General features: G+C 43.0%; 1 protein-coding gene across 3 annotated transcripts in view; it reads right to left on the bottom strand.

Moving 5' to 3' along the window:
• Window positions 1-18,726, bottom strand: part of SYNDIG1 (synapse differentiation inducing 1) — a 46,711-nt gene that overhangs the window by 18,291 nt on the left and 9,694 nt on the right. For all 3 annotated transcript variants that reach the window (XM_056488437.1, XM_056488436.1, XM_056488435.1), the window contains 2 exons: window positions 18,097-18,663; window positions 11,754-11,891 (listed from right to left, as the gene is read on the bottom strand). In XM_056488437.1, the coding sequence (XP_056344412.1) occupies window positions 11,754-11,891; window positions 18,097-18,576 (618 nt within the window). In that variant the 5' untranslated portion in view covers window positions 18,577-18,663. The remainder of the gene's footprint in view (window positions 1-11,753; window positions 11,892-18,096; window positions 18,664-18,726) is intronic.

Here is an 18,726-nt window from a genome sequence, read left to right as displayed (position 1 = left end):
AGTAAACTAATTTAAGGAGGAGATTGATTGCTGCTCAGTGTGAAATTAAAAATTACTATGCCTTTTTTTCCCACTGAAATTAGTCACAGGGAAAAGGCATGTTAATAAATCAGTTCTGGTACGTAGCAAACAGGCATAAGGAAAAGTAATTAGAAGCTTGTAGACATCTTCGTCTGTGTCAGTAAAAGCTGCAAAGCCATTCCTGGGTGTTCATCTAAACCTTTTGCCCATCTCTGCCCAGGTGAAAGTGATATTGCATTTCACCTTCATTACTCTAGAAAGCTTTTTCTGAAATCAAACCCATCTCACTGGACTGATGTGTTTCACACATCCTGAAGTCTGTGTGGAGAAAAATATAAATACTTCCTGTCTTTCCCATGTTTGGAGAGCATTTCTGAATTTCTCCCTGTTCAGCTCTTTTCCAGCCTTTTCCCCTGCTCTGCTCTTGCAGCATCGAGGAGCCGTAGCTGCCCTTTCAGACACTGAATTTAATGATCCTGGTAACTGTGTCATACAATAGAAGTGTAGGCAAAAGAAAGAAGGAAGAGATAGCACAGGCAGAGATGCATTGTGCTGTATTGTACGTCAAGACCAGAAGGCTTTTTATTACACGATTTTCTTCTTTACAGCTCCCAGCAGAGCAGCGAGTGCACAGATTAGGCTGTAAACCCCTACAGTGCAGTCTGTATAAATCACAAATATAATGCCATGTAATACTCCCTCATAGTGACCCAACACCATCAGCCCTGGTGGGGCTCCCTGGGGGCAGGGAAGGGAGGGGCATTATTGCTTTTGGTGGCATCTCTGTTTGCAGAGACAAGCAAAGAATGGAGAGGAGGCACAGCTAGTGGAAGCGATCAAGAGTACCAGGCATTCCCAATACAAGACCAATATATCCCAAATTTAAAGAGACTTACTCTAGAAATTTTATGAGGCCATGACAAAATGGGTTTAAGACCTCAGGACTAGTTGGGATTTTGCACAAGAAATGAGATCCCAGCTCCTAACTGTATAAAAATGCCCCTTCCACATACATCCTGACACTCGAGGAAGCAGATTCCACGGCTGTGAAAGATGCTGTTTGAGGATATTTCACTAGGGAAAAAAAAACCTGTTGAGCTAATGAGAAGCCCTGGCAGCTGAAATGATCAGTGAAACATAATTTCATGTCAAGAGACATTTGCCTCCTGAGAGCCATCTTAATGGCTGGAGTCCAACTGGGTGTTGATACAGTCATCCTTTGCTGGTAAATATAGAGATATTTTCCTCAGTCAGACAGGCTGCAGCCTAATGATCCTTTCTTACTGGGGCTCAGAGGCAGTGAGCTCTCCCAGAGATCCCTGTCACAGACAGCTAATCAGGGAAGTCAGAGAATCCATGTGGAGGGGGAGCAGCTGTCCCAGTCCCTTCTGCTCCAGAGAGAAGGATTGGTCCATGCCCACAAGCTGCTGAGGCCACAGTGAAAGTGCTCCTGGGACCTAAGCAGGCACATGTCATGGGAGATGGATTGGGTTTTCACGTGCTGCCTTGTGGATAACGATTTCCTGTGGGTTCTCATGATGTTAGAGAACACGTGCCATAAAACAAGTTGAAAAAGTAGCTGTCCAGCAGCAGCAGGGTTTTCAGTCAGCAGCAACAGCAGAGACATCACAGCAGTAATGAATGTGTAAGGAGAGGCAGAGGATGGCTGCCTTGTACGTGACTGCAGCTCCTGACAAGTCCCTGATGTGTGTACCTCAGCCTTTTCTTAGCCGTTTCATGGTTGGAGGATGACAGGTTCTGTAAAAGGCTGTAATAACAGACCCCTTCTCTTCCACCAGCTTTTGTTCTAAGGCCTGCCTTTTATGCTCTGAATTTCCAGCAGATCACCTTTATTTCCAGATGTATTTTTTTTACCCTTCAACCTGATGTCCCCAGTCATAGATGTCACCCATCACGGATGCTCTAGGGGCTTTATTGTTCACAGTGACTCCTGAAAGCCATTAGCTCTGAAAAGCAGCCCGCTAAATGTAAAGGGAATTCAGCAAAACAACACATGACAAAGCAGTTGTGAGAAGTGATGTAAGCTTTACCTCGTGCTACATGGCATTGAATTCATTCACATTGACTTCATGGACTCTGCTTTCACACCCAGGGTCATACACAAAAATGAGTAAATAACTTTTTAGTATTCCCCACTCTTTTAAGAGGACACTGTGTCTGTGTCCAATGTAGTTTCTCTGTCTACCATTCTGAATAAGAACACAGTGGTGACAAACAGATGGACAAGATGAACTTAAAAGTCCTTGCCATGTGCAGTGTCTATGATTTCATGAGTCATTTCAGGCAGAAAAAGAAGTGATGAAACACCTGAATGGAGCTAAAAAGACATGACATCATGGTACTCTTTCCTTTCTTTGGAATTAGTAGTAAATTAAATTAAGCTCAGCCATTTATCATTAATAAAAGAACACTTTACTTTACTTTCTACTAAATACATGTCCCCTCTCTCTTAAATCAATTCACTGGAAAAAAGTGAGAGGCTTTTTCCTGCATATGCAAAGCCAAACAATGTGGTGTTTGAGCCACTTATAGAACTTCTATCATCAAAAAACAGATCAGCAATATCTTCACCATAGCTACATCCAAATACCAACTAAAATACTTAACTGCAGCCTTTAACAGCAGTTCTTGTTCTGGCTGCTTAATTGAGCATCCCTTCCATCTGGGTTGGCTGAAAAGCCCTGGTGAGATTCCCTGGCCATAGCTATTTATGCCTTTCAGAGTCTGCTGTCTGTCTCTGGCTTGTTTCTTTTTACCACCAGAAGTCAGGATTTTCCTTGACACATGGTAAACTCAGAGTGACACAGTTTTACAGGATTCACCAAGGGGGCCTTAAGCTGATTGGGAGGGTTGCAGGAACAAGGTTCAAGCCCCCTCCCTGCAGGTCTCTCCTTTTTCCACTCTTGATTCTTCTCCTCTCTCTTCTCCTAAAAGAGACTCCATGATTCTGCTATGCATGTTGTGAAAATAATAAATAGAAAGTCACCTTGACAGAGTTTACAAACTGTCATATTTCTATATTTTACCATTGATCCTCAGGTTACAAGTTTCTAGGAAGAACGACCTTGATACAATTAGAATCACAATATCTGAAGCTTTGAAACAAGGTTGATTGAGGAAAAACTGCTCAAGTTTCCACAGAACAAAGTCAGATATGGTAAAAATAAGAGACAATGCCCTTGGGATTTAAAAATGGATTTTGACTGTGGGGGATACTGAATGTGCTGGGAAACAAGAAATTTGTGCTCTCAGCTACACAGAGAATGTCACAAGACAACGTGGTCTAAAAGTGAATCTTTCAAATATGTGTGACATCCTGAGGACACATCAGGAAAGGCCCAGGTGACGCTCAGGTCAGTCAAACTGAGATTGGATGAACACACTGAATCTTTAGCACAGATAATTGGGGCAGTCTTGGGATGAACACTGTGACAAAGTCCCATGAGGTCACAGAAGTTCTTGCTTTACAATAGCATCTGTGTAAACCAGGGCTCCTAATTAATTCCTTAATTACTTACAGCCTGTAGAAACCTGCTCAGAATAATGCCATCTGTGTGACAAGGTCAAGGAATGAGGAAGAGTGTCCTCCTTGACACTTTCAGAACCCTGACTGAGTATGGTGCCTTGAATTAAATTTAGAAATCTCAGGCTGGGACAGTTACTACTTAAATTAGTATAAAGAACCATGCGTCTCTGGGACTCCAAATCCCACTTCCTGGGTTATCACACTTGTGAGGATTTGGAATGTGCTCTCTGCCATTACCAGCCCAAGGACCACCTGGTTTGGATCTGTGGAAAATGAATTATCCACAATTCCTTGTCCAGATCTCCCACCAGATGAATGAGCCACAAAAAGTCCAAATCCAAGATATAAAGGCTCTGTGAACAGAACTGGGAAGAAAAATTGCCTTTCTGGCTCCTACCAATACATTTCTACCCCTCTTGGTAGAGACAGTAGCTGTAAGTAAAGGTCCCTTATGTTGATACACATCATAATCATAGGACAGACAGAAACATCCACTGGCCACCATTGGGAATGGGAAATACGGGTAACATCTGGATAGAATTGCACCCTTTCTCCTGTATTTCATGATGATAGGAGGATGAACAATGGCGTCAATCAGAGACTGCCAAGCCCACCTTTCCCAGAGGATGCTGTAAGACTTCTTCTTTTGCCTCTGGTCTTGCCCAGCCTCTTGGAGAAAGCTGAGTCCTCCTGTGTGGACCGGCAGGAGCAGCCCTGACTCTTCCACACTACTTAGAAATAATGCAAGAAATGGCAATAATGCAACATGTGCAAATCTCACTGATAACTTGTTGTTCATCACAACCCATAATGAGTGTATTTAATACCAAACTGGCATGGGGGAAGGTTTTCCTAATATGAAAAAGCTGTTGTTTTTTTCAGCCCGAGCAGATAAAATTGAAGACTGGTTTTATTACCAAGAGTAACAAGTAATTTTATTACCAACATGACAAAAATGTCTTGGTAAGTGTATTTGAATGTTTGAGATGCAAACTGCACAGATGCAGGCAGATCCTAGGCCATTTCTTTTTAGCTGGTTCTTGTAGTTTGTCCAAAAATAAATATATAAAAACTTTCTCTCTTTCCTACTGCTGGGATATCAGTCAATTCAATGAAGAATTACCACTGTGTGGGAGGCATCTTTGGGTGCCTAGCTCACTAGGTTCAAATCTTCAGAGAGATGCTCTGCAGCCTGTTTGAAAGAGATGTGTAGATTGAAATCACAAGTGATCAATTTCCTTTGCTGCGCACTCAAAAAAAGTAGTAATTCAGAAGCCTTCACCAAAAGAGATGCAGAGAGATAGCAAGCTGTATATTCAAGATTAAAATATAGCCCTGAGTCTCTGGTACATGATGTTAATCTTTGATAAGAATATAAAAACTCTGTGTACGTTGCAGACTGATAAAATATTAACTTAAGCCTTGAAAACATGCTCATCCATTTACTGCTGCATACATTAAACTTCAAGTGAGAGGACTTCCTTTCACTAATCTTGTTTTTTAAAGGGTGCTGCCACAGCATGAGATGAAAGAAAGATCTATTCTATAAACATCACCCAATTAACTGTTCTAGATGAACATACTGTTCTCCTTGCCATAGCAGAGTTCAGTGCATATAATTTATCACCTTACATGTGAAGACCTTCAGCACATCACAAAGCATCCAAAACTTTTTTGCCTTCCTGATAATGGAAAGAGACATTAGGATGGCCAGAAGAAAGGGACCATGTTCCATTCCCAGACCTGAAAAAAGGTCCCTTCTTTTTTTCCCTCATGCCTCTTTCAGCAGGGCAGACACTTAATAATGTGCCCAGTTTCTCACCTCGGACTGTGAAATTGCTCCTTCTGCTTCCTCTCCTAAAATATAATTCTTCCTGGAAAATCTACCTTTGCAGATGCAAAAAAAATTTGAAGTATTTAGCTAAGTGAGGATTACTAACAAAAGCCCCAAGTCCATTTCCAATGCGACTAACAACATCCCTGCTCTCTAAATTTACCAAAAAAAAAAAAGCAAAACACTAAAACCCCTCTGCCTAAGACTAAAAAGTTCCTTAAATTTACTCAGAATTGCATATAAATGTCTGGGATATTGAACCCTTGATAAACTCCTGTGGAATACTTCTTGCCCTACTCTTCAGATGACTCCACCAGACAAGCCTCCGAGTGAATTTGTGAATACTCCAGGCACTTCCAGCTTAGTGGCAGCTGTGGACTGAAACAATCCTCACATTCTCATAAAACTGTGACATAACAAGTCAGTTGCAAAGCAACAAAAGGTAACAGCAGGATGAAGAGGGTGCCTTCCTGGCATCAGGATATTTTATACCCTTGCAGTATATTGACTATATTGACATGTCTCTAGGGCTGTATCTGGCTCAGCAAAATGCATGAGGCATAAATAACTAACAAAGAAATATTAATGTACAACACTTGCTATTGTGCAGGATGCTCTTGAAAAAAAGATCCCTCATCTCCTCTAATAATTTAAGTTGGTCTCTCTTCTGTCTCAAAACTTCCTTGTAATTAAACACCTGCATAATGAATTAAACTCTCCAGGGAATGTTATTTGCCAGCTACTTTTTCAATTATTTAAAATTAGCTTAAGGGCTAAAGCAATCAGGTCATTCATTAATTTAATTCCTTTTTGTAGCTGTACTTCGTGACTTGGAAATAAAACTACAAGATCAAAAGGACAAAGAGGAATGAAGAGGAAATTATACAAGATAATTATAAAGTTCCCTGGCCCATGACCTCACCCAGGATGCACAGTCTCTGCTGGTACACAACACACTCTAAATGGTCATTTTCTTGTGCAGACAAACACTTCTCCAGAGAGATCTACCCAAAGGGAAAAGTTGGCAGGAGTAACATCCATGCACACGCAAAGCACTGGCTGGCAGCCAGCCCCCACTTGGAAAGATGACAATTGAAGATGCTGGTAATTCACCAGCTCCACTTCAGAACCCCTGTCTTTGTCTGTGGAATTGCCTAGGGGAAGAGATCCTCTTTTACCATCTAGGATGAAGCTTTCCTCTCTTCTCCCAAACGACCAGGAGTTACAAACTTCTTGAATGTATTAAACCCCACTACAGGCTTTTTGCAGAGGCAAAGGATGTCACTCAAATGCTCCTAATCAGGGGCCAGGGTCATCTATTTCTGAGCTGCTTTTCCAAGCACAGGAAAGCCAGCACTGTCAACATGGTAACATATGAAGCTGGCTCATTCAGCAGGCAGCTTCACTCTGTCTCGTGGCTGGGAACAGAAGCCTTGCTATTTCATTCCCCTCTGCCTGGCAAATCTGTCTCGTCTAACTGATGGGAATAAGGAGAGGAGTGTGGGCCAGCAGCCAGCTGTGACCTTCTGCAAGAAGTCCATGCCCTGGTGACCTCCCAGGACCAGGGCTCCCATGTGAGTACAGTGGCCACACCATCAGCACTGCGCCATCTCAGCAGGACAGTTGCATAGAATTCCTCTAGGACAACTTCTGCCACAAAAGACCTCTGCAGCTCCTGGTGAGAAGGAACTCATTTTAACCTCTTTTCACTCACACCTAGCACAAACGGGTTTAATTGTTTTGCCAATCACCTTTTGCAGTAGAAAAGCTACAACAGTTCAGAAGGGTAAAAGGGCACCTGGGGGTGCCTGTACTCACACACAAAGAGCTGGACAAAGAACTCAGGGATTTGCTTTCTGGCTGAGCAACACAGAGAGCTCAAACTTTTGTGTGACAGCCAGCAGAGACTGGGCTGAGCCCTAGAACACACCCCATGCCCTTTACCCAATTTGTGTAACTCAAAGCAACAGCCCTGCTTAAGCTAAAGAATTGTGTGATTTGGTATCAGCAAAACAAAGGCCTTTAATTTCCATTAAAGCTCATCATCTTTGGACAGTTCCTTTGCCCAAGCATTACTTGGACCAAGAAATAATGGACTGTTGAAAAATCTCTTGAAAATGCAAAAGCCTCCTGTCTGCTTTGCTAGCATTGCTTCAGCTTTGCTGACCAGCATATCCTGCGAGTATAGATCTTGGCATTTTGCTGCCAAGTAAAGAAAAATACCACATTTTTTGTTTTTCTTTTGCCTTTTCTTCTTTGATATAAGAGGTTGCAGCATTCCTTGTACAAACACATGCTCCTGGCTGTGTGTCAAGCTCTGTATAATAGTCCATATTCACTCTTTTTATGGACTGAAGTGGGACAGAGAGGAAAAAAAGTGGGGTGGACGGATAAGAGCGGGGATCACGAGCCAGTCTGGTGGAGTGTGGCACACCATACTGCTGTACCGTTTTATTGTTTTCCCTGTTGATACGGGGACTATGAGCCACCTTTCTAAAGAATAAAAAGTAGGTAACACCTGGCTGTTATTTCTCTATATCCTTCTTTTGAAGCTGCATGTCAAAACCTTATGCCACAAAAGCAAGGACAGTGAAATCCATACATGTATGCTGAGCACTGAAACTCAAATAAAAGGCTGGAATTCATATTGTTTGCTACCTTCCAGTGGGAACATGAACATTCTTTCCTTCTTCTCCCCAGAACTGTGAATTCTGTAAGAATTAAAAATTAAAAGGGAGGGTTATACATTAGAGGGGAATCTCAGGTATCAGCTCTGGGAAGTCTGTACCTCTCAAGTACCTCAGCCAGTGGGGAAAGAGAGAGGGAAATTAGGATAAAAAGGAGGCTGCTCCTCCAGAAATTTGAGAGATCCCAGGGGAATGCCCCATGGCCTCTCTCTTTATTTGAATAAAACAAAAAGGACTCCTCTATCTCCTTTTTGGGCATAAACCTCTGGTGTTTGTGGATTAATTTTCCCGACAATGGGAGTTGAGTGGAGGTGTTCTGCACACTCCTGTTTCTGCCTGTAAGGGAGCAGGCAGAAAGTGAAGCTCATTCATACCATCAAAGGCTCATAATGAATTTCTGTTTACAGTAGGGAGGGAAATGTGTGACATGGTATTGCTCTCTTTTCTAAAAATAAAAGCAGGGAGAAAAAGAGGATTCATGCAAAAAGACCTTTTCAGTTTGTTACCACCACCCCCAGCCCAAGCAGAAAGCCTGACAGTCCCTGAGAAATCATCTGACAAGTTCAATGGTAAACTTGACATGACAAAAAAGATGTATTTTTAAAGTTGTTTTTTTTTTATTTATGAGGCTTCACACTTGCCTACAATCTACAATGCTAAAAATATCTTTGGAAATAAAAACTGAGGAACTTCCAAGACTCCAAAGGGTGGGGAGTTATGAAAAAATAAACATAATGAGGTGGGTTTTTTTATCACACACTGTGGGGATGTGTTTATAGTGAAAGACATAATTTACCTTCCTCTTTCCAAAAGTTACCTCGCAAAATGCACAAAAACTCCTTTGATTGAGCCCTTCAGCTGTTGACTAATGAGACAATCAAAAAAATGGCAAGCCTAAAAACTCACATGCTTCACTCTGGAGAAGCAAATGTGAGAGACAGGACACAGGGCCCCATCCCAGGAGTGGAGCTGAGAGGAGCACAGGAATGGGCAGCTACAGGAAGTGGGGGCAAGTCTCTTGTGGGAAGGAAAACACAAATAAAACCAGAAGGAAGTAATTGAACAAGCAAACAGCACAGTGATGGCCTCTAAGCTCTGTGTTTTTCTGAGGGAGGATGAAAAGCAGCAGGTCTCAGCATTGCTTGGGGTAAGATCATCAGGTGACATCCTGCTTGGAAACTGGATATCCCAACAGGAAAAAAACCATGTTGGGCTTTCATGAAGTGCAATTCTGAATCCACTTCTCCTCCCAGCTGGCTCACTTGTGGATGGACATCTTCATTTCCACCACAGAGGCAGATCCTGCACAGCTGCACCCATTGATGCAGAGGCTCTGAAAGATGCCCCAAATCAGCAGCACACTGGCAAGAGCCTTGGTGGAGAAAATATGTCCCACACAGAACAGAAACATCACCTGCAGGAAAAACTGGGCTTTCATGGAGCACAAACCCCCCAAAATTAAATTATTCTGTTGGTAAAGAGCACCTCTGCTGTCTTACAGCATGCAACCTTGTGTAATTGTTTTGCAGCATGACACAGGCAAATGCATCATTAATGTGCTGGCAGGTGATACAGGAATAAACAGAGCACCTGTGCCTTTGGAATGAGCTGTACTACAGATACATCTTCTGCAAACAAAGGCTTCAAATTCAAATGCATCTCATACCTAGAGCAGACTAGATTTTTAAATCAAAATTCACTGCCAGTGCTGTATACTGCATCAAAGAATCCATCCCCCATCTCTGAATTTCCTACATGTTACAATTTATTCCCAGATGGCCTTTTTGGTAGAACTGCTCAGGAGACTCAAAAGCTCAAGCAACTGAAAAAAAAAGAGGTTTGATCATGAGTACCAACAGTTGATCTTTAGCTATACTTCTGGCTTTTGATAAAGAAGGGGGAATGTTAAACTATTCTTTTGAATTAACAAGTGATCTCAAATGTTATCAAGGAGTTTAAGTTGAATGATCTATATAAATGGAAATCACATATACAGTTTATGGATCAAAGTATGAGTTGATATCACAGTAAATTTTAGCTTAGCAGGGTGCAGGGTTTTGTTGGTTTTTACCAACTATCTCAGCAAGTTCTCAGCCACAGGAGGTTTGGTCTTCATGTTGGTTTCATCTTTCCCCCAGAAAATGCCAGTTTGTTGGATGTGGGGTTTTGCAGAAGAACCACTTTTTCCATGCTTTCTCAGACTATGATGGACCTGAATGGGAAGGCAGCGAGAGAAAGGAGATTCCTGGAAACTCAGGGGGAGGACAGAGAGATGAGTCTCTGCTGGACTGGAACAAGCTGGACCATCTTTCTTCAACAGATTTGAAATTTGAATTTAGGCAGCCACATTCAGCTATTCTTCATCATTATACTAAACCAAAAAAACACCCAGGTTTTTGTTTTCAAATGCCCAAATCCTTCAGCATAGTACCAAAATTTTTCCCTGTAATCATGCCTTTTCCACCTTCTGTATTCTCCCATGGAAGTCAGAGGTTCCTACAGACTCATGCTGGCCCCTGGGATCCATTCAGAGCTGGATGCCCTGGACTTTGTACACTGGTTCTCAACACATTTAGCTTCTCAGCCATATTGCATTTTAGTATTAACTACATTGGGGGTTTTTGTATTTATTGGATAGTGCTGTGATTTCTTTGCTCAGATAAAACTATCTCACGAACAACCAAAACTCGAACAATCAAAACTTGTTATTTTGCACTGGACAAACACTAATTTATTATTAGTCTTAGAGACTTCCCAGCTCAAAGACAGACTGTTCATTTGAAGTAAAAAATAAAGTAGTTCTCTGGCTCTTTTGGGTTTGTTTTTTTTTTCTCTAGAAGAGTAGGATTCTTCAGCTCTGAAGAGCATTTTTCGGCTTGACAAATCACCAAGGCTGGTAGATGTTTACTGCAGGCAGATTAGAAAGACAGCTGAGAGGGTGAATGTGAAGGGTGCTGTGGAGCAGACTGTAGTTTGCAATAGGCACTAGAGAGGAATATAATCAAATGTTTCCTGGCAGTCACTGATGAGGCTGCCAGTGTGACGCCTTCTATGTCACCTCACATTATCTGCCACGCTGGGAAACTCAGTAATTACACTGCAGACACTTATGAAGATACACTTGTCGAAACAAATGATGGGCACAGGGTGATTGCAAGTTAAGCAATGTTAAGACTGTCTCATGAAGGAAACAAACCAAAACACAGTCACTTCTTTGGTAAAAAGACATTTGCATATTAAAATTTGAAAGGAAGAACTGACTGAGCAGTTTTTTCCATGGGAAAGGAAATGGTTTCTGGAAAGCAAATGCACATCTGCAGAACAGAAATTATTTTTCTACTTCTGGAAGGATATTCTAAATTATCAGCTTGGGACAAGTAGATCTGTTTTCCCAATGGGAAAACCAAGCATTTGAGCTATCAAGGGTGTTTTCTATTCAAAAGCTGTGTCCACAGAGGAGTCTTAGCTGGACATATAACCTCACATGGAACGTGACTACTGCCAACTGAAAGCTAAAATATTTTGTAGATGCCTCCCCCAGCAAAGTATCTCATAAGGCAGCCACCACTACCACAAAGACATATCCAAGTGGGTAAGATGCCATCCCCTCGAACTACCTTCCACTGTCCTTGAGAATGTCTGGCAAGAGGAATTTTAATATTACCTCATGGGACAGGTAAAACGCAGCAATTCCCAGTGGCCAGAAGCAGCAGAGCATGGAGAACACAGTGAGGCCAAGATGATCCCTTGGTGGCATCATCAGGAAGTTGTCTTCACTCTCAGTGTCACTTGAGTAATCGCTCTGGAACAGCAAAAGAGAGAAACACAGGTGTGCTGGTTAATGACATTATTGCTTTTCCTCTGCCATGAGCCAGTTTCCTGATCATTTGCCCATTTCTCCCACTCCATCACAGCAGTGGGCAGCCAGTCTCCTCTTCCTCACACACTGTATCAGATTCCATCACTGCTGCATAAGCTTGAAAGCAAGAGAAGACAAATGTAAAGATATCATTCCAAGGAGCAGAAAAGGGCCCATAAAAGGAAGGGGCTCTATGGTCAGATGAACCAGGGTGAATATTTCCTTTCAAAAATAAAGGGGGAAAAGGAGAGAGAGAAAATCCACAGTATTGCTGAAGAACAGGTAAGATACAAAATCAAAAAAATGCTTTTGATTTTCAGGTTTTTGGCTAGGTTGTGTGCTGGCATAGGTATCTGTGGAGACCACCTCTCTGATATTTCAAATTGCTTTTTCTTTCACATAAAGACAAAATGGGGAAGAGATTCCTCAAGCAACTTTGATCATGTGCTGAACCACAAAATTATCAGTGATGCTTCCTCCCAAAGACCAAGATGAGTCTGCCTATGAGTTACCAAGGGTGAGAGAACAATTATAATCATAAAGTCCTGACCATGCAGACCAATTATGAACCAGAAAGGTGAAAAAAAATTAAAAATCACAGAAAGAAATCAGACAGCAAATGGTACCTCTTAACTCTTCCAGCTTAACACTCCTTTCTCCAAGCAAACTTTCCTTCCTAACCTTCTCTCTTACAACAGGACACCTGATCCTGAGCTTACCAAGAAATCTTCTCTATTTACAACCCTCCCTGACATTGAGATAGTTAATAATTTGCCTACCTAGCTCTCTGTCTTCACTTATTCCTGGATCTGCAAGAGCTGCACCCTGACACTGAAGAAGCTGGATATTAGTGTTGTTGAGAAGTCAGAATAATATTCGTCAGTTAGGGTTCCCTTCCCTTCCCTTCCCTTCCCTTCCCTTCCCTTCCCTTCCCTTCCCTTCCCTTCCCTTCCCTTCCCTTCCCTTCCCTTCCCTTCCCTTCCCTTCCCTTCCCTTCCCTTCCCTTCCCTTCCCTTCCCTTCCCTTCCCTTCCCTTCCCTTCCCTTCCCTTCCCTTCCCTTCCCTTCCCTTCCCTTCCCTTCCCTTCCCTTCCCTTCCCTTCCCTTCCCTTCCCTTCCCTTCCCTTCCCTTCCCTTCCCTTCCCTTCCCTGGCACCATTTCCCAAGTTTGTTGGAGAAATCAGGCATTTTAAGGCAGAATGCCACAGGAAAACATCCACAAAGGAAGAAAGAAGAGAAGCCAACTCCACTCATAAGATGCATTTAAGATGCAGTTTCATCACAGCCTGTAAGTGCCTGAGTAGACAAATTCTGATCAGAGACAGCTCTTTCATTCTGTAGAAAAGCTGAAGTGATTGAAACAAGAATAGAGGAAGAGCAGACACCAAGTGCATATTTTTAACAGAGATGGTGATGAACACTTTTCTGCAGTTGTAATGGATTTTCTATTAAAAAAAAAAACCCTTCTCTTAAACAAAGGCTGGCTACCCCTAAAAGCTATGTTCTTTACCTCAGCTGAGACATCACAACTGCTCTGCAGACAACCTGCCAAGCACACCAGAGATGTCAGACAACAGGATTTGCTCTGAACTACAGCTGCCAGCAATCTCTGATGGATATTCAGGAAACAGCTCTTTTCCTTTTTCCTTCAAAGCAACCAATTCAGCAACATGCACACACTGCATACAAAACTAATTCCTCATATGGCCCTGTGGGATTTGCCTTCAAATCCAGATGGTCCAGTGGTCTGGTTTGACAAAGACCAACACAATACTGATCCAAGTTAATATGTGCTCTGTTTCCCTCCACACAGTGCCTGTTCCAGTAATGTAGTTAAACATGATGACCTGTTCTGACCCGCACTCTGCATCCTTCTGCTCTCCTGCAAGTGTTTGAAGTTCACCTCCATTGCAGCAGATGCTGAAGGCAGCAGCTGGATGGGGACTCTTCCACCAAAGGATGTAGTTTATCACTGCTCTGCCTTCACACACTCACTCAACCCTGTGCAGCATCTTGCTGATAATTTTTTAAGAGGTGATGTCTCTAAAGCCTCTTACTCATTTTTCCTGTCTATTTATTTGTTTTCACAACTTTGAGTTTTGCAGCTGATTCCCTTTCAGTACTAGAGACATTTAAAAGATCCATAATCCCCTAACACTAACCTGCTGCAGCTCCTCTTGTTTCCCCAACCCCCAGTCTAAAAATTTTCCTGTTAGCCAGCCAGCCAGCCTTGCAGAATGGGCTCACAGAGGTCTCTCCTTGCTTGGAAAACTTTTCACATGTAACTTTGCAACATCAAAACACAACGCACAAAAACCCCTGGACATAGTTTCCCAAGCCTATTCTTCTTCCTTGAGCCCTGGACCTTGATCATCTCCCTTGTGATGTTTTCTAGACACCCACAGCCAGCCTGCCTGTAGCTCCTCAGGAACTGGCATCCAGCACATTGCCACTGGAAGGGGATCACTGCAGACAGCAATGAACAGATCTGCACTAAAACGAGCTGGGGCGAGTGGTGTGACCCTTCAGGATTGTCCCCTTTTTGCTTCTGAGCTGACACAGCAGTCCTCAAAGAAGTGTGCCAAATATCCACCCTCTAAAAATTACAGCATGCAGCTCATCCAGAGCTCCTGCCACTCACAGGCTGGATCCCAGAGACATCACTGCAGAGCTTCAGTCTGAAAACTCTGGGAATTGATAATGAGAAAGGGAATTGTCACGGGCCCTGGCTACTATTAACAAGATTCATAGGAGGGCACTTGGACACTGCTGAAGGTGACTTCCCAGCCATGCTCACTTCATCTGCAGCTGGCTAATAGAGGTTAATATCCCTTGGCAGGACTCAATATCTCCAGATTTGAGTGGCTTCTCCTTCAAAGGAGAAAAATATGTCAAATGCAAAGTGTAATCACTCTTGTAATCTGTTAATAATGTGCCTTTGAAGGAACTCAGAGATATAAAGTGTGTTCTATGAGTAGGATGACTCAGTGCCGTGACTGCACACCTGAGTGCCACACCTCTTAGGAGCTCATACCTGGGCACCACACCTCTGACAGCACACCTGTGCTCTTCTGAGCATATGCCATGGGACAAAACCACCGAACATTATATTCTCATATTCTCAACATAGCCCTAGATGAGCTTGGGCAAGGTATTTATGGCACTGTTTTACTCCATTGCCCAAGTGCAGAACAGAGAAAATACTATACACACAGCTCAGAGAAGAGCTGTGGTCACCAGTGAATTCTTCAGACCCTGTCTTTGCCCACGTTGCACAAGTCCCTGAAAAGGAAACTCTGCCATACTCAGCTCCCCCAGGGGTGTTCAAACTTGCTTTCTGGATACCTATAGCCAGGGAAGGCTGAGGACACAGTCCAGTGCAGGACCACAGGCTGGAAGCATTCACAGAAAGCATGTGTGATATCATGGGGCTTGATGGGCATAATCTCCTCAGGGTCTTCTCTTCATGTTGTGGAAAAAACGTGCCAGGAAGTGCTTGGGTATGTTGAGAAGAGTGGTTGGATGATGGTACAGGATCCAAATTCTATCTCTACAGTTTCATGTTCAGGCCCAAAAGATGAATTTTCACAACAGAATCCAGCACTTTCTAGTGGGGAAAAAAAAAAAGAAATATATACTTTGAAAGTGTTATATTTCTTTTCTTCTTTCATTCCCAAAACATTCTATTTATTTTGCATTTAGAGATTGTTTCAGACATTGCTGGATGCTGAGAAAAAAGTAAGAGGGTTTTAAGAGAGAGCTCCAAGGTATTCTTTTATGTGACGTATATGAATAATTTAATTTGCTGCCATGAATAGTTTGATTGTCTCTAAATAAGCAATCTACCTAGTGGCTAGGAGGGAAACTAACAGGCGTATAATATGACAAATGCTATTTTTGGATAAAAGATGGCACATGAAATCTAACAGGAGGGTATTTCATCTTATAACTCATTTCATATTTCACTGCCGCCACATTTGACAAGTTGTCTGTCTATTAGCTGTGGCATAAAGAACTCATAAGATATTTATAAATTTTACCAGGGATACCTAAATAGGTAATAATTTGATTTCAGCGTTGGATATGGAGGAGAGAAGTTTAAAGCCCTGACAGAATGTGCAACCTTCTGTTTTCATGCCTGGTAATTGCTGGAGCAAAGGGGGCTCTATATGCTAATGAGAGCTGTTTCTGAGATGTTTTTCCCTCCAGACAATTATGATTTTTTTAGGCAGACTGAACAACACTCCACCAGGGCCTGAGAAACACTGTTAGTAAAAACCCCTACAAATAAACCTCTATCCACCAGTTTCTGTGAACCAGAAGAGCACAATACAGCAGACACGTTTTTTTTTCTGGTCTGCTGTTGTCAAATTAATCTCTCCTCTCCTGTATGACCAGCTGCATCTGCAAAATTTTGGACCTTCCTGGAATGGAAGCTACTTGCCATGCTGAGCTACTTTTTGCTGAAAACAGCTGCTCAGCAGGTTGATCCTTTGGGAACATGGAAAAAGTCATGGAGGAGTGTGAAAATCAGTGCTGCACAGGGTTGGTCAGGGAAAAGAGCAATGGAGATAGATCCTGGTCTCAAAGCAGAGGCTTCCAGCAAAGCAAGCATTTCCAGCTAACCAGGTCCTTATCCAAACCATGCCTGGTTTTCTCCTGCACTGTTCCTAGTGGAGGAGAAATTTTGATGGAGGGGACAATCTATGTGTGGTGTGTACTTGCAAAGGTCTTCTTATTCTGAGCTCAATGTACACACAGGTCAAGATGGTTGTCCATACACCTGTGTCTGTGAGCACAGTGTCACTCCAAAGGGTCAAATGAGACACAGAATCTGTGATTCCAGATGCTCTATACCCATTCAAGGATTGCCATGTTTGACCTCAGGAGGTCTGTTTCTAGAGAAACAGGTTAGAAAGAAGAAGGAGCCAGGAAAAAGGATGCACACACTGTCAGAGCATGTTACCAAAATTTACTGTCTCATTTCTCTTCTTAAGATCAGGGGAGGATGAAGTTCTACAGCTGGTTTTTAAGACACAAATGTTCTCTCTAAAAAGCTGATCAAGTTCCTCCAGTACCACTTTGAAGAGGGCTTTTCCTTATGCTGCTCATTTTCCCAGCCTTTTTTTATCTCGTTCTTCGAAAGTTGGCTTAAGAATGTCTTCTGGACTTGAACTGACGACAGGAAGACTTTTTTTTGGTGCCTGAATGTCAGGCCAGATATGTCAATAACACCATATGTGCTGCAGTCACTTGTGTCACTACTGCATGAGAGAAACTGGGGCAAAAAGACAGGAACCAGGAATTTTGTTTTGATTAAGGAAATTATACTTCCCACAGTCAATTCTGAAATTCTGTGGAGGGGTGTGATTTGAGCTAATACTCTCGCATGCTTCAGAGAGAAGTTTTCTGTCTCCCTGTGGAGGCTTTGAATACTGCATTAATGGCATGCACTGGGAAAAACACTTCCCTCTTCCCACCTTATCAATACAGAGAGAAAAGAAAATAAAAGGGAAATCAGGCTCTTGCTGAATTTCCCCTGTGCTGATCACAGGGTGAGACACTGGTATTACAGGAGGTGAAAATAGAAATTTTAGGGCTTGTTTGATCTCGGTCCTAACCAAAAATCACAGCAATAGAGAAGCATGACCAGTGTCCCTATCTCAGCTGGAACATTCATGTTTGAAGGTATGACTTTTCTCTAGACAGCCAGAGGGTCTTTGCTAGGTTAGGAGTCTCTGACCAGTGGTGGAGGAAGTTTTCAGATCACCAGCATTACGTTCACCCTCCATTCCCACAAACACTGGCAAACACAAATCCCTGCCAGACTTGAGCCTCCATGAAAATAGACAGATACTCCCAGCCCAAACCTTACACATCATTTAAGCACAAGGGTCTTCTTCTGTTTCTGGCCAGCCCCTTCAGAGGCAGAAGGGAAATGTTGATCTCCATTCGGGCCAGTGGGAATTTTCCCATTGGTATCCACAGATCTGGGATCTTACCCAACAAATAAAGATGAACAATCATTCATTGTCCTAGTGGACAAGGAAGTGATGCAGGTGACCCAAAAAGCAGCTGCTGTTCACTCTAATTTCAAAGATACCCTCTTCCTCCCAAGCCTTCCCCACATATCCCAGGTGACATCTGACCTCTAGTTCCTGGAAATCCTCCTCTTCCTCCACCTCATATGAGAGGGTGTGGATCTTGATGTCATCCGCGGACAGGTCGATGAATTTGCTGTCAGGGTACTCCAGGCTGTCTTTGGTGGGCGAGTGCTCCTCAATGAAGGTCGTCTCACAGCACTCCGAGCCCAGGCTCTCGCCCCACGAGCGCAGCACGTTCTCAGAGTAGAGAATGATGTTGGGCCTGTAGTGAGACTCCACTGTCTGCTGCAGCATGCTGGGGTCCAGGAGCTGCTGCACAGGGTCACTCCTGCCGTTCTCTGGGCATCTGGGAGAGGACAGGCTGCCCACTCTTTGGCTCGGGTACTGAGGGGTGGGGTACACAGAGACCAAACCATCTCGGCTCTCTGCCACTAAGTTCCTTGTGTTAATTAAACCATTCCTTTTCCCAGCCTCAGTGATCTTACTGTGCATCAGCACGCTGCTCTGCTCAACCAAGCCATCCATACTGGGAGCGGTCCAAGGCAGTGGGACCAGTTGCCTTTATTTTGCTGTGCCTTAAAAGCTCACGCTGGGTGAGTGGCTCCCATTTTCCTGACAGAGAGAGGAGACAGAAACCAAGGTGAGGACAAAGGCAATGAATTGAGGGACTCAAAT

This window comes from Oenanthe melanoleuca, chromosome 3, assembly GCF_029582105.1.
Source record: "Oenanthe melanoleuca isolate GR-GAL-2019-014 chromosome 3, OMel1.0, whole genome shotgun sequence".
In the NCBI taxonomy this organism is placed as follows: domain Eukaryota; kingdom Metazoa; phylum Chordata; class Aves; order Passeriformes; family Muscicapidae; genus Oenanthe; species Oenanthe melanoleuca.
The sequence above is the reverse complement of the archived record's forward strand: the minus strand, read 5'-3'. Positions and strand labels throughout refer to the sequence as shown.